The sequence below is a fragment of the Ananas comosus genome, linkage group 12 (genome assembly GCF_001540865.1).
Source record: "Ananas comosus cultivar F153 linkage group 12, ASM154086v1, whole genome shotgun sequence".
NCBI lineage: Eukaryota > Viridiplantae > Streptophyta > Magnoliopsida > Poales > Bromeliaceae > Ananas > Ananas comosus.
In genome coordinates, this window is record NC_033632.1 from 3,457,267 (window position 1) to 3,471,655 (window position 14,389).

Consider the following 14,389-nt stretch of genomic DNA (forward strand, 5'->3'; position numbering starts at 1 on the left):
TAGTTCAAATGCATTTTATCTGTGACTAGTAGCGAAATATTTTCTAAATAGACTATTTATGTGCGTAGAATAATAAAAATAGATATTTTATCCGTAAAATATATAAATGTATTTTTTATAATAGAGCATTAATATTTTTATCTTTATCATATAAAGAATTTATTTACTTTAGTTTGTGAAAATTTTTAGAATAAGATTGCCAACGGATCTCTCCAAAAAAAATGTTCAAATTAAAAATACAGAGAGTTCATTTTTGGGATTACTTCTTATAATTTTTATTATTTGTAGTTGAATTAAAGTATTTTTAAATAAATATAGTTATCATAATTGACCTTAGAGCTACGAATTTAATAATTTTTTAAATTTTTTTAGATCAAATGATGTAAATAAAAAAAAAAAGGTGATCAGATAGTGTCTAATAATAATATTAAAAATATAAGAAAGCTTTCTAAAAAATACGTACATTGAGAGGGTCTCGGTGCATTGTTACCCTAATAATAATTTCTTTTGGAATTACAGAGGTCTTTCAATTATAAGATATGGACCAGGTGGATCCCCAATTCTTTATACCAATTTTTAATGTATTCGTGGGGACCAAAAAGTGAATTTCCTTTTTATGATTTGAGTACCTAACCAATCAATTATTACTACTATTTTTCTCTTTTTTTTTTTATAAATATACCCCTAGGTTTTTGGTGAGCGAAAAAATTTTCAACACAAGTTGTGACCTCTCAAATTTGAACTTAAAATTTTTAGAAAAAACTTCAAATATCACCCCTATAATGCCATAATTTTTTTTTAGTACCCTTTAGTTTAAAGTGTATTAATTTAGTACCATATGGTTTCGCACTTTCTCACTTTCATACCCTGTAGTTTGAAGTGCATCAATTTAGTATCCTATATTTTTATTTTTTTCTTTTCGTCGGCTCCTCTGTTAATATTTCGTTAAATTATATACAAAAAACTTCAGATACCCTACTTAGGTTTATCGAATATTTACTTTAATATTCTTTAGTTTTAACTTTGTCACTGATTTTTATTTTCCTCTATTAATATTTTGTTAAATTATATACAAAAAACTTTCGATACCCTACCTAGGTTTATTAAATTTCACTTTAGTACCCTTTAATTTTAACTTTATCACTGATTTAACGAAAAAAATTAGTAAAATGGATAATAAAAAAGAAAAAAATAAAATTACAGGATACTAACTTAATACACTTTAAACCACAAGGTATTAAAGTAAGAAAGTGTGAAACCACAGGAGCTAACTTGATACACTTTAAACCACAGGATACTAAAATGAGAAAGTGTGAAACCACATGCGGGGTATTTGAAATTTACCCAAATCTTTAACTTCACAGCGAATGCCGTATTTATCTAAATTAAGATCGATTTATAATATTATTAGAAAATATCAAATGTTTTGCTCACTATAAAATTTTTTCTTAGTTAGAGTTTGCGTTCGCTGAAAAGAGTTACTATCAGTAGTCGACATCTTCTTCTATCAATATATTGCAGAGTCGGTGATTCTGAAATGTTTATCTTGCGACATCATCTTCTATCAATATATTGCAGAATCGGTGGCTCTGAAATGTTAATTGTGCATCACAAAGGAAAAAAATAAAATTCTTAAAAGAAATTCGAAAACACATAATTCCATTTTGTTTTTTTAATAATATTTTAAAGTTAGATTTATAAGAAAAGTCAGAACAGTAACTTACAGTACGTAGGACGCAGGCGCAGAAGCACCCAGGATTAATTGGACCATTGGTCCCTAATTTTTGGAATCTTTTTATTTTGACCCAAATCGAATTTTGTTTGGTTTCAAATTTAAATTCTAAATTAAATTTAAATTTCAATGTTTAAATCATTTTTGAGTTAAATTTTAAATTCACAAATAAATTTTTTAATTCAAATTTTAATTTTAAATTTTGATCCTGGGTTCCAATTTTAAATTTAAACTCTAATTTTGAAGTTAAATTTAAATTTTAAATTTGGACTCAAATTTAAAATTATTTTTTATTTTGATCAGAATTCCAAATTAAATTCAATTTTGAATTCAATAAATTTGATACTTAATTTTTAATTTAAATTTAGATTTAAATTTAAATTTTAAATTTAATTTCAAACTCTAATTTGAATTCCAAATTCAAATATGAATTTGAATTAAAAATTTAAATAAGAATTATATTTTCAAATTTAAATTTTAACTTCAAATTTTGTATTGAAATTTAAATTTAAATTTCAATTTGATTTTGGATTCTCTGTTTCTGTCTGTCTTGTTAATTTTATTTAATTTATCTTTTATCTCTAATTTTCGATTAGTACAGCTTGAACTTTTAACTTTTTATTTAATAATAATTTAAATAAAATTATTATTGAATATAGTAATTTATAAATGTTAGCATTAAATGTCTTAATATTTTTGCTAAAAAAAATTTAAATAATAACTTCTATAGGATTTTTTAAAATTTAACAAAATTGTTAATTTAATTGACCAAATATTTAAGATATGAAAAATTTAGGGAATGTAAATACCATTAATTAATAAAGACCATTTAAATTAAATTTATAATAATTTAACAGAGTTTTTTACCAAATCAACTTTTCTATATCAGATAGTACGTTCGTAAAAAAAATAGTCAAATGCTCTAGCAGCTATTTTTTTTACAGCACCACACTATTTATACAAAATATTTTTAATAGCAATTTCAATGAGATATTTGTATTAAAATAATTATTTCTAGCTTTTCATAAGGGTTAAATATAAAAATTTCTTTATAAATATTTATATTTTATATTTTTATTATTTTTTAAAAAATTATATTTTATTCTTTTAAAATTTTAAAAATATTTCAGTAAAAGTACAATGTTAACGAAAATGGCAAAATTGATCAATTACTCTTATTTTTAAAAATAATTTAATATAGTTTTGTTATTTTTATAAGAAATAAATAAAATAGTGATGAAAAGAGGACTACATATAATAATTTAAAATATAAAAATTAAATTTAAATTTTTTTAAATAAAAAATAAAAATATATTATAAAATTTATTTTTGTAATTTACCTTTCAAAAAAAAAAAAAAAACTGGCCCATAGATGTGGGGATTTTGCTTTTCAAAAAGCTGGCACATGACATAGAACAAGGGGACAAAGAATACACGTGGTTGTACCATTTTTTTATTTCTCAATGGAAAGCCATATCAATGTGTCATATTCACTGAATTTGATCTTATTTTATTAATAAAAAATAACTGTGTGACAGTGTGAGTAATATTATATATTTTACAAATAAATTATACAATAGTTTGTGATCGCAATTAATAAGTGACTCAAATAATTGCTCCATAAGTCAATTTGATTTAACCATTTAATAAATAAATTTTGATTCACTAATTAAATCTCATCAAATTCAATAAATCCTATATAGTATAATAAATTTTTTTTATTAACTTTTACTTTCCGAAAGTTATGATACTTACCATCTTAATCTTTTAACTTCTATATACCCATCATATTTAAAAAATTAAAATTTAATTTTAGAATATTTACAGGAGAATAATAGTTTATTTTAGTATTTATATTTAGTCAATCATATATCTTCTTTCAAGAAAAAAAATATAATAAAATTAGTTTTTTAAAATCATGCATGATGGAGTGAGTGAACTTTATAAAAACAATTTTATTAGTTAAAAATACTACATGGTCAATATGATTGTTATATTTTATATTTTTTTTGTCACGGTGGTCCAGGCAATAATTTTCTGAATTTTGTGCCTATGTGCTTTGTCGCACCATTTAGTAAGTAGTGCATTAATGAAATAGCAATATATTTTAAAATATTATTAATAGATTAATTTTATATTTATATTATATCATAATAAATAATAATTTAGATTTCATTTGAAATAGTGTGTACTGTGTAGGCGCAAGCATCGAATATCGTCAGAGATAGACAATTTTTTTTGTTTCTATATATATAATATTAGACTTATTTGTTTCTGTATATAATATTACACCTCTTAGGAGAAAAAAAGTAATTTTTTTGGTTTATTCCAGTTAACATGTAACTTTCATGGTCCCGAAAAATACTAGAGACATTCTCAAATCTCTAGTAATTAATGTTCCATCAAGTACTATTTTTTAAATTTTAAAAATTAAATTCAAAATTAATCATAATAAGTGAATAAAATTAACTTATATTAACGATATTTTAAAATGCATTACGAGAAAAATGAAGCATATATAGCTTATCCTGACTACATTTTATTAGGACAAAATAGAAAAAGACAACCTAGCTAGTCACGTACTCAAAAAGGCCAAAAAAAAAAAAAAAAAAAAAAAAAAAAACATGATAACTTGTAAGAAAATAAATTAACTAGGGCTACATTCACACTAATTTTCTCAGCAGGGTACTCAGGATGTTTAATAAAATATCTTTTACAATGCTCGCGGAATCTCCAAATATAATATTCAATCCAATCAAATATTGCCACCATTGCAGCGTATGATCTGCGCGTTGACCCACTCGCCAGCATCGCTGGCGAGGAACCCCACCAGTGGCGCAACGTCCTCCGGCTGCCCGAGCCGCCCCAGTGGTATCTCCGCAACGCAACTGGCCTGGTCCGCTTCCGTCTTCCCGTTGTAGAACATCGGCGTCGCCGTCGGGCCCGGCGCCACCGCGTTCGCTGTGATCCCCGTCCCCCGCAGCTCCCGCGCTAGTATCTTCGTCATCACCTCCACCGCCCCTTTTGTCGCCGCATATGCGCCGTATCCCGGCCGCAGCGATCCCACACCGGATGACGAGAATGTGATGATTCGGCCGCCCCCACCCTGCACCTGTGAAAAATAACCAACATTTTCTGTCAAAAGTTTAATCTGATAGAGAATGATGAGTACATTTCATCCTATATTTTGTAATAACTTAGTAGAATTTGACTAGATACTAGTCCAAAACACGGGCTAGCAATAAGTAGGAGAAGATTAAGAAAGACTACAAACTAAATTTGGTTCTGTTTAGTTTTGTTTGCAATTTTGATAGGCTACATATTTGGGCTAATATGTGTTGACTTAAGCATTCTCTCTTGTGGTGGAAGACAGATAGGGCCGATCGATTCACGTTTGAAATAGCGGCGGCATAATGTTTGAAATGTCGTGAGACAGATTAGGTTGAGTCACAATCGAGGCTTATAAATGCTATATTTGTACGTTTTAAATAAATTGTTTGTATATTTCTAACTGTTTAAGTATTCAGAATTAATGATTAGAACAAAAAATTCAAAAATATGTAAATAAATTATTCTAAATGTAGATTTCTTTAGGCCAATACTTGCCTCTATTTTTGATTTAGTCAAAATAATCAGAGAACAATATTTTTAAGAGTCCGGCTATGGTGTTTGTAAAAGTACCAAGCACTTGGTGCTTGTAAATTTTTTACTATTAGATCTACGCCTTTGATCACTTTCACCCGTTAGATTATACTATTCAACCAACCGCCCACTCAACCCAAGGAGGACCCACATTATCCTAACCGTACATTTATTAATCCAAAGGCTAAAAACTTAATATATGCGCAACGACAGTACCAGGCGATTTGCCGCCTCACGGCAGCAGAGGAAGGAGCCCTTGGCGTTGGTGCTGAACATCCGGTCGAAGCTCTCCTCGCTCGTCTCCGCGATGAACGGGAAGTCGTAGTCGAGGACCGCCGCGGCGGTGACCAGGATGTGGAGCTCCGGGCCGAAGGCGTCGGCCGCCGCGTCGAACAGCGCCTTGACCTGGTCGGCCTTCGACACGTCGACCTCGACCGCCACTGCCCGTTTGTCGCCCCCGTGGGCCGCGTTGATGGCGGTGACGAGCTTGCGGGCGGGGGAGGGGTCGCCGAAGAAGCCGACGACAACGCGGGCGCCGAGGTCGGCGAGGTGGGCCGACACGGCCGAGCCGATGCCGCCCGCTCCGCCGGTCACGATCGCGACCCGGTCCTTCAGTGAAAGCTGCCGGCCGGAATCTGCCGCCGCCGCTGCCGCCGCACCGCCGCCGTTAAACGCAGCCATAATAAGAATGGTATCAGCTTTGAGAAAGGTGCTACAAAGTGTTGTGGGTGTTTGTGTACATGAATTTTTGCAAAGCATAGGCTATGTGAATATATTTATAAGGAGAGTGAGTGTGATAGGTAACAGTGGTTATTGGGTCGGGGCAAAATGTCAGGAGATATTATTGCATGGACCCAACCTACTACATCAATAATTTGAGCATGTTACTACGCTATTATATATGCCACGTTTCTTCACAATAACTATTAGGAAAAATCTAGGAATATATAGTCAATTTAGTATTCTAATACCATAACACGATTCCTTTACATTTTTATTATAGCATATTAGCTTTTATATATATTATATTACACTTATTTTTATAGCGTGTTTGGTGCTTCTGAAGAACTATGCGTCCTATATAATAGGACTTATAAATTAAAGATCTTGCGAAGTTTTTGATGGTTATCCCATCCCGTGTTTATCAATTCACTGCACCAATCACATCCCCCTCAAGTTCCAATATATGGCAGATACGGATCGACGCAGATGATTTCAACATGTCATAAGTTTAACCAATCGTTCCTAGCGCAAGTGGTAAGGGGCTTAGTGGTTGGTATTCGAAATCCTAAGTTTAAATACTAATTAATTCATATTTCTAGTTAAATTTTTTTTAAAAAAAAATTAAACGAAACGGATAATATACTGCCTATCTCTAAAAATAAAAAATATATCACAAATTTATAGTAAATAAAGATTTAAACTTGTCATGAGATTGGTGAGGTTTGATAAAAATTTGTAGAGCATGCATAAGGACAAATTTGTGAAAAATGCGAGGCATATTATTGTAGCTCATAATAAAGAGGCGGCGACGTGTCATTTTCTAACTTCATTGTAAGAAAAGCATGCATGTGATCTGCGCTGCTTCGCTGACACATCATGGCCGACACACATCGTACGGTGTTAAGCACTCTCAGGCCCTCTGATCAAGATAGGAAGATCAATACAGTGAACATGTGATAAAACACACAAGTATTTTGTTTGTTTCCTTCCGACTCTTCCGACTTTTTTGTTTTTTGTTTTTAATCTACTATGTTTATGTTTGGTGTACAAAAATAATAATAATAATATAATAAAAATATGCTATTATTTTATTATTTAGTTTAATTTTATTTTATCATCTTATAATTTAAATATATTATATTTAATTATTCTATACTTTTATCACTATTTTTATCTAAAGAATCTACTATCTAATAGAATAATAATAATAAAAATTTGGTAATTACGGAATAGTAAACATGTATAACTTTTTAAACCGCATGATAGTTAAAAAAAAAAAGAAAGAAAAAAAGTTATAAATCAAAGTATAGTAAAATGCAACTTTTGAATCACAAAGTGGCAAATAAAAATGAGAGTTATTGCTGTAATAGAAAGCAGGAACAAATTCGGAACTTAAAATGTAAAATCTCTAATGGGATATTGTAATTTGAAATATTTTAAAATATTGTATCTTATTTTAAAGGTATTTTATTGAATAACACTACATTCTTAGGTTATGTGCGCAAGAGAGAATTATTAGAGACCCTCTCAGCTATAGGGTATTCTCAGATAGCTTCTCAACCAATTTTTTTTATATGTATTTTTGATTGAGACCTTCTCAACTTCTAAAAATTTTAAATTAAATAACTTTAGTTACAAAATGTGAAAATTTTATCGAAATGATAATTTTAAATACTTTTAACAAATTAAATTGATTTAATAAAAAATAGAATCACTAAATTTGATAAATTTTTTTTAACTTAATTAGAATTTGAGGGGTCTTCATCATCACAGGGAAAATAGTTGAAGTGACTATTTCATAATGGCCTATTGTTTGCAAGGTCTCCATACATTTTCACCAAAAGAATATCTATGTATTTTTAACTAAATATTCTCTTAATATCATAAATACATGTGAGAATACACATAAGGTATCATAATTAAGTACTTGATACCAAATATTCTCTTAATATCATAAATACACGTGAGAATACACATAAGGTATCATAATTAAGTACTTGATACCTATTGAAAAGGACCATTAAAAGGACATTTGTAAAACAACAAATATGTGGTTTTAAATTAAGGAGCATTAATTATATTTCAGTTTGGAGAGGTACATATATGAATTATTGAGCTTTTTAAGAGGGTGTATGAAATTGTCTAAGATAAGCCAAATTACTTATTTTACATGTAATCATAGATATATAGGAGGGCTACCCCTTCGGAATTTGTCAAATCCATCTATAAGTGCTTTTCAAGCAATCTCTCCACCTTTATTAGGTGACAAATGAAAACTCTGACTATTTCGCTACAGTTATGAGTTAAAATGAGTTTCTGGGTCTAAAAGCAAAAGCTATTGAAAAGTTTTAAATTAAAAAAAACTATAACATATAGTAGTTAAACAGATCAATCCTCGATATCGTATAATTCGTATAATAGGGAAGAACGTGTGAAATAACTTTGAAATATATATAAAGTGTATAAGGTACTAACGTTAGTAAGATCTTGAAGTATTTTTAATTTATGTAAGTATGTAAAATTTGAGAAATATGAGAGTTTTCTATTACATTAACTACGTAAGTACTGCATAATATTTTTATGTGTTTTTACCCCCACTCTTTGATTGAATAATTAGTTATTCAGTTACACCAAATTAGTTAAATTTTTATCAATTTACGAGTAAACACAAACATTAATTTTTACGATGTTGAAAAGGAACTGGTATTTACAGATCAAAATTTACAGCTAGCAGAACAATTTTTGAATTTTGCCTTTTAAGAGATAACAATTGATGTCTATCATTTACTGTTTTAAAGATACAATAAGAAGGTTTAGTATTTCATTTTACTGGAATGCCACTACAAATTGTTAGGTGTCACTGGCGGATTGTGAGACTTATGAGAATTATCTAGATGATCGATAATTATTATTAAGCTGAGTTGGAATTGTTCCGATTCACTAAAAGGAGTTTCAGTAATATTATTGATAGTGATCAAAATATATCTCACTACCAAATAGAATAGAACCTATGGGGTCCACAAATAAGAGGTTGTGATTGATCAGATAGCTAGATCGCGATTTTTGAATCGCCGAAGAACCTAATTTTTAATACGTTGATAATTAGGCTAATTTATAATTGTTATAAAACAGTGATTTTAAAGTGTAAATGTTATAAAGAAGGACTATAAGAGGAAATCGACTTTCTCTCTCCCCATAAAAGATTATACTGCAAATATCAGCATCCATGATGGAATCCTACAAAATATTATTTCAAAAGGAGAACAAGGCTTGTAGAAAGGGGAAAAAAAAAAAAAAAAAAGAAGAGAAAGAAAAAACAAAGCCAAGGTCAATGTCGTTGATCATGTCATGCTAGGGCCCAGCCTATGACCACTTCCTTGTAATAATGGAGAAATTTAATTTGTTGTTGCAACTTATTCACATTCAATCCAATCCTCCATTTCATTGCAAACCACGGACCATACATAGTCATGTACGATGCGATATGTTACAAACATGGTCAATGTTAGAACAAATACCGCACAGAAATATAATTTTTCATAAGAGCTTCTATGGATAGTCCATGTCTTATAGTCGCGACCACATACGAATACTCTTATATATGTGATTTTTTTCAGGGATGTGTGTAGAGTCACATCTCGAAAAATTACCGTCTCGGATCCCATTAAGAACTATCAGCTCAACCTCAATCACTATATAGAGCACTACTCACGAGTATTAATCGATGTGATCTCTAAAATGTTATTCCATTTGACGGATATATATTACACTATTACAGAAAAATTTTAATTGATTTATGCATATAGTTTAAAGTTAGGAGATTGTTTCTGAAAAACTTAGAGCATTTTATTTGCTCCAGATAGCTGGTAGATTACAGGTGTGTATATGGTTGTACAGATACACTGGGTGTAGTCAATAATGGTGGGCTTTGCGTATTAGTACTAGTCACACTAGTTAAAGATATGTCATCAAAGTTTGTTGCATTGTCCCTTTTCCTGGACCTTTCCCACTAGCACAACTTGCTCTCTCTCTCTCTCTCTCTCTCTCTCTCTCTCTCTCTCTCTCTCTCTCTCTCTCTCTAGATCTCTCTCTCTCTCTCTCTCTCGGCTTTGATTGGTCCACAAGGTGCAATGGTAATAGTTCCTTTACTTGGATATTATTGAAAAAAAAATGAAAGGAGCAAATGGTGTTAGCCATGTGTCCCAATATCCACCATTCTTATTTGAAAAAAATATAAAACTTACATAAAGCGTCCACCATTTTGAGTCAGCTATCCTATTATTCAATTTATTTGATTTGATTCAGCAAATTATATTTTGACTTTAAAATTTGAATGTGTCGTTTGTTTTTATACATTTAGTTAGAATGTTTCAGATAATTCTCGCAACTATAGATTTATTAAAATAAATAATTAGTTTAAATTTTAAAGTCAAAATACTATTAGCTGATTCAAATTAAACAATTTGATAGGTAAGATAGTAGGATCAAAAGAGGAAGATCAAAGTAGTCCAGATAAGTCATGCACGCTTTTATCTTCTTTTTAACAGGTCAATTTTTTTAACCCTTTTACTAATCTATTTAGCTGCCATTTTGCTTTTGAAAGTAAAATTTAATCTATAAAATATCTCAACTCCGATTCGAAGATCGTGATAAAACAGAATAAAACCAAACCACTCGCTCCAACGGATCAAATACAAGATCACAAGATGAAAATTGCACTAGTTTTCATAACCCAAAAAATATCAAATCCTTCAAGAAGAGAGTAAACTTTAGGAATTCAGTAATGGGGAGAGAAATCTCATTGGGAGAAGAAGAAGCAAAAATGTAAGAGTATTTTTTTTTTACTTTTTTTCTTCTTTTCTCTCTGCACGCTTGTAACTGCATGTACTGGGTAGTTTCCCAACCAACTAAGAAAACCACCTCTTAATGGATCGGGTCGGATTTGTCCATCATGGACGACCCGAAACCCGATTAAAAAACCAACAGCTTTTATCTTCACTTTCACTTGAAAGATTTTTTGTTTTGGAGTATATATCTCTTTCCTTTTCTTCCTAGTCCTGGTTAGATGAAATTATCTTCTCTATGGTCGGCGTAGATTTGATAAATTATACCACATATACTGATAGAAGAAGCAACAGAAAAAAAATAGACAAAAATTATGTTATTAAATGACAAATATTTGAGACCAACTCCATGAATAATCTTACCATGCATGCTACACCAATTACATACCTGAGAATTATGTGTATTTTAATACATTATTAGTTGGACCTATCAAGTATCAATTATTCAAGTGTAGTAGTTGATGAGGTCACATACTCAATGTTAGTGACTGATTCATAGAATTAATTTAGTACATTTATATATTAAAAAGCCGCTAATCATCGTAGATTTACTATAAGCTTTGAATAATTTGTTTTAATAAACTATTATAATATAATATATAATATCATATCATATGTTAAAAATATTTCTTGCTAAATTAAATTACTTTCAATTTAAGCTAATGTAATTTTATCTTAGTATATTTAACAAATCCAATATCTAATCTAATAAATCTATGCACAGTTCTCGCATTGCAGGATTATGCTGCCAAGTTAATTATTTTAAATTGAAATACTAATTGTAATCAGTTTAGATATAAATCATTTGATATGACAAAATTAAAAAATTATTTTGGTTCTTTTAGTCAAATGAACTTCTTTAATTTCGGGGCAAAATTGATTTAAAAATATTTATTTTTATCTACGTATCACGGACATTTTTATAAGCCTCACGTGTCCGTGTCGGACAAGCATACGGACACGTGTCTAATGTGGACACTTTTTTAACGCGTATTTAATATTGATTCGTAGCGCATACATCTAAAAAAAATATAAACCTATTTTTATTTTACTTTTTCTATGCATATATGATATAAGATAATAAATATTTTAGTTTTTCGATAAATGTATATAATTTTTTTTTAACAATATAAATAAATTATGTGCGGTGGAGAATTTTTTTCTTAAAATATATAAACTATTAATGAAAATTTTACTAACTTTTATTTAGGTGAGATATATAATAATATATATTTTACCAAAATTAATATTTTATATATAATAAAATATATTATTATATTAATAATATTTTATTTTATTAGCGTGTCCGTGTCCTAATTTTTTTAAAATTGTCGTATCGCGGTATCTGAGTCGTCTCGTGTCTTGTATTTCGTGTCAGTGTTCATAACGCCTAAATTTTTATCGATAATGGTAAGGCCAATTTGGATGAATTATAATCCTGCTGTTTATTTGCAGATAAGTAGGTTTATTTATAAATGTGATAATAAAAGATAGTCACATCTATGACATCATAAATGTGATAATAAAAGGATACTCAATACTAGATAAACGCATGAGATTATTAACAGGTGAATTAATATTAGCTACACATTAAAAAAAAAAAATTTTAAAATTTTATTTATGAATTTTAATAAATAAAAATTATATGATTATTAATTATTATTATCTAATTTGACAAAAAGGTTGTAAAAATTATAATTAATTTATTTAAAGTTTATTTTTAATTTTTAAATTTAAATCATTTAAAAAAATGTATATAGTGTCAGAAAATCTATAAGGGTATTTCAAATATAAATGTATATTATCGAAAGAAAATTTGACACATCCAAAATTTTTATTGACATAGATAGATATACTGATGATAAAAAAAAAAAACTAATAACAAAAAGTGTAATATAAATCTAATTTGCCTTGTAATTAACTAACAGAGCTAATATAACTAGATTTAGTAAATCTCATCTCTAAATATCACTTTCAACAGTTTAATTAAGTGACTCACTGTCCCTAACGCAAGTGGTAAAGAGTTTGATGGTTGGTATCCGAGATCCCAAGTTCGAATCCTAATTGATTCACTTTTTTAGCTGAGTTTATTTCTAAATGAAATAAACGAAGCGGATAGCATGCTACTTATCTCTCTAAAAAGAAAAAACACTTTAATTAAGTGAACAATTCTAACCTATTTTTTGTGGGCTAATTAAATATTTTGGACCTATAAAGTTTTTAAATATGTTAAAGGTCCATGGAGAAATATGTGGATATTTTGGACCTATAAATATTTTACGTGTGTTAAAGGTCCATGGAGAAATATGTGGGTCGGGCTATGTATGTGTTATAGTTTAAACACTTTTTGGGCCTCTCAAGGTTGGGTTGATGCATTTCAAAAGTTGGTTTAACTGATTATACTTTAGACATACCAATCTACACCCAAACCCGCGAATTATCTGCAAATTTGTAGGTATGAATACTAATTTTTCTTACCCAAAAAATTATAGATAAAACTGGTGGATATCTGCTGAGTGGTAGGTATTTTGGGCTACCCATGGGTATCCTCATATATATTTTTTAAATTAAAAAATATATAATATTTATAATATTGATTCGATAATGATAAAAGTTTTATTAATTTTGTATCGTGAAAATTTGGAATGATAAAATATTTTTATATTATATAATATATGAATTTTAAAAATTTTATATCGTTTATTATATGTTATGATATTTCGAATAAAGAGTTACTTTATATTTTTAAAAATTTTATATATGTGTTTTGTATTTGGGAAGTGCAGGGGTAAAAAAGAAAAAAAGAAACTTGCAAATAACCCGTATACCTATCCATCTGCATGTAGGCGGGTATAGGTAAAGATGTTGATTACTTAAATTTATGGATAAATTTTATTTATATTCATTTGACCCACGAGTACAGTAACCCGTCCGTGTGCTACCTAATCTGCCTATTTGTTATTTTTGTTAACATTATTCTGCTACCAACAAAATAACATACTTAGAAAAAAGGGTTAATTTCACTGGTACCCTTCAAAAGATTGATAATATCGTAAATACCCTCACAAAATCAATAATATCATAATTAATTACCCCTCTAAATATATAGATTTTTTCAAATCTACCTTTATTTGCAAACTCCGTTAAATTCATATGGGATTAAAAATTATTTACCGATTTTGCCCTTGATCCTTAAAGGGTGTTGAAGGTTATAGTGAGAAAAAAAAAAAATTCTACCCCCTCAACTATAGGCTATTTTGAAAAAATTTCCTAATTTTTTTTTCCTGTATAAAGACCATTCAATTTTTATTTATTTTGTTTAAAATAATTTCATTAATTAAATTAAATATTTTGTTCAAAGTCAAGACACTCCATTAGCAACTAATTATTAAATCTAGAATTACACTATTTTTGCAAGTTGAATGAAAATTTTAGTTATTTCATCAAA

General features: G+C 29.0%; 1 protein-coding gene across 1 annotated transcript; it reads right to left on the minus strand.

Annotated features, from left to right (window-relative positions):
* LOC109718397 (short-chain type dehydrogenase/reductase-like) lies at positions 4,365-6,210 on the minus strand. Its single transcript, XM_020244627.1, has 2 exons — positions 5,591-6,210; positions 4,365-4,844 (listed from the first exon to the last, which is right to left on the minus strand). The coding sequence occupies exons 1-2, from the start codon at positions 6,131-6,133 to the stop codon at positions 4,488-4,490; spliced, it is 900 nt and encodes a 299-aa protein (XP_020100216.1). The 5' UTR covers positions 6,134-6,210; the 3' UTR covers positions 4,365-4,487.

What these genes read in the sequence shown, in the direction of transcription:
- LOC109718397 (XM_020244627.1), bottom strand. Translation starts at nt 6,133, where the DNA reads ATGCTTTGCAAAAATTCATGTACACAAACACCCACAACACTTTGTAGC. An exon ending in GTGAGGCGGCAAATCGCCTG is followed by an intron (nt 4,845 to 5,590) that starts GTACTGTCGTTG and finishes TATTTTTCACAG; the next exon opens with GTGCAGGGTGGGGGCGGCCG.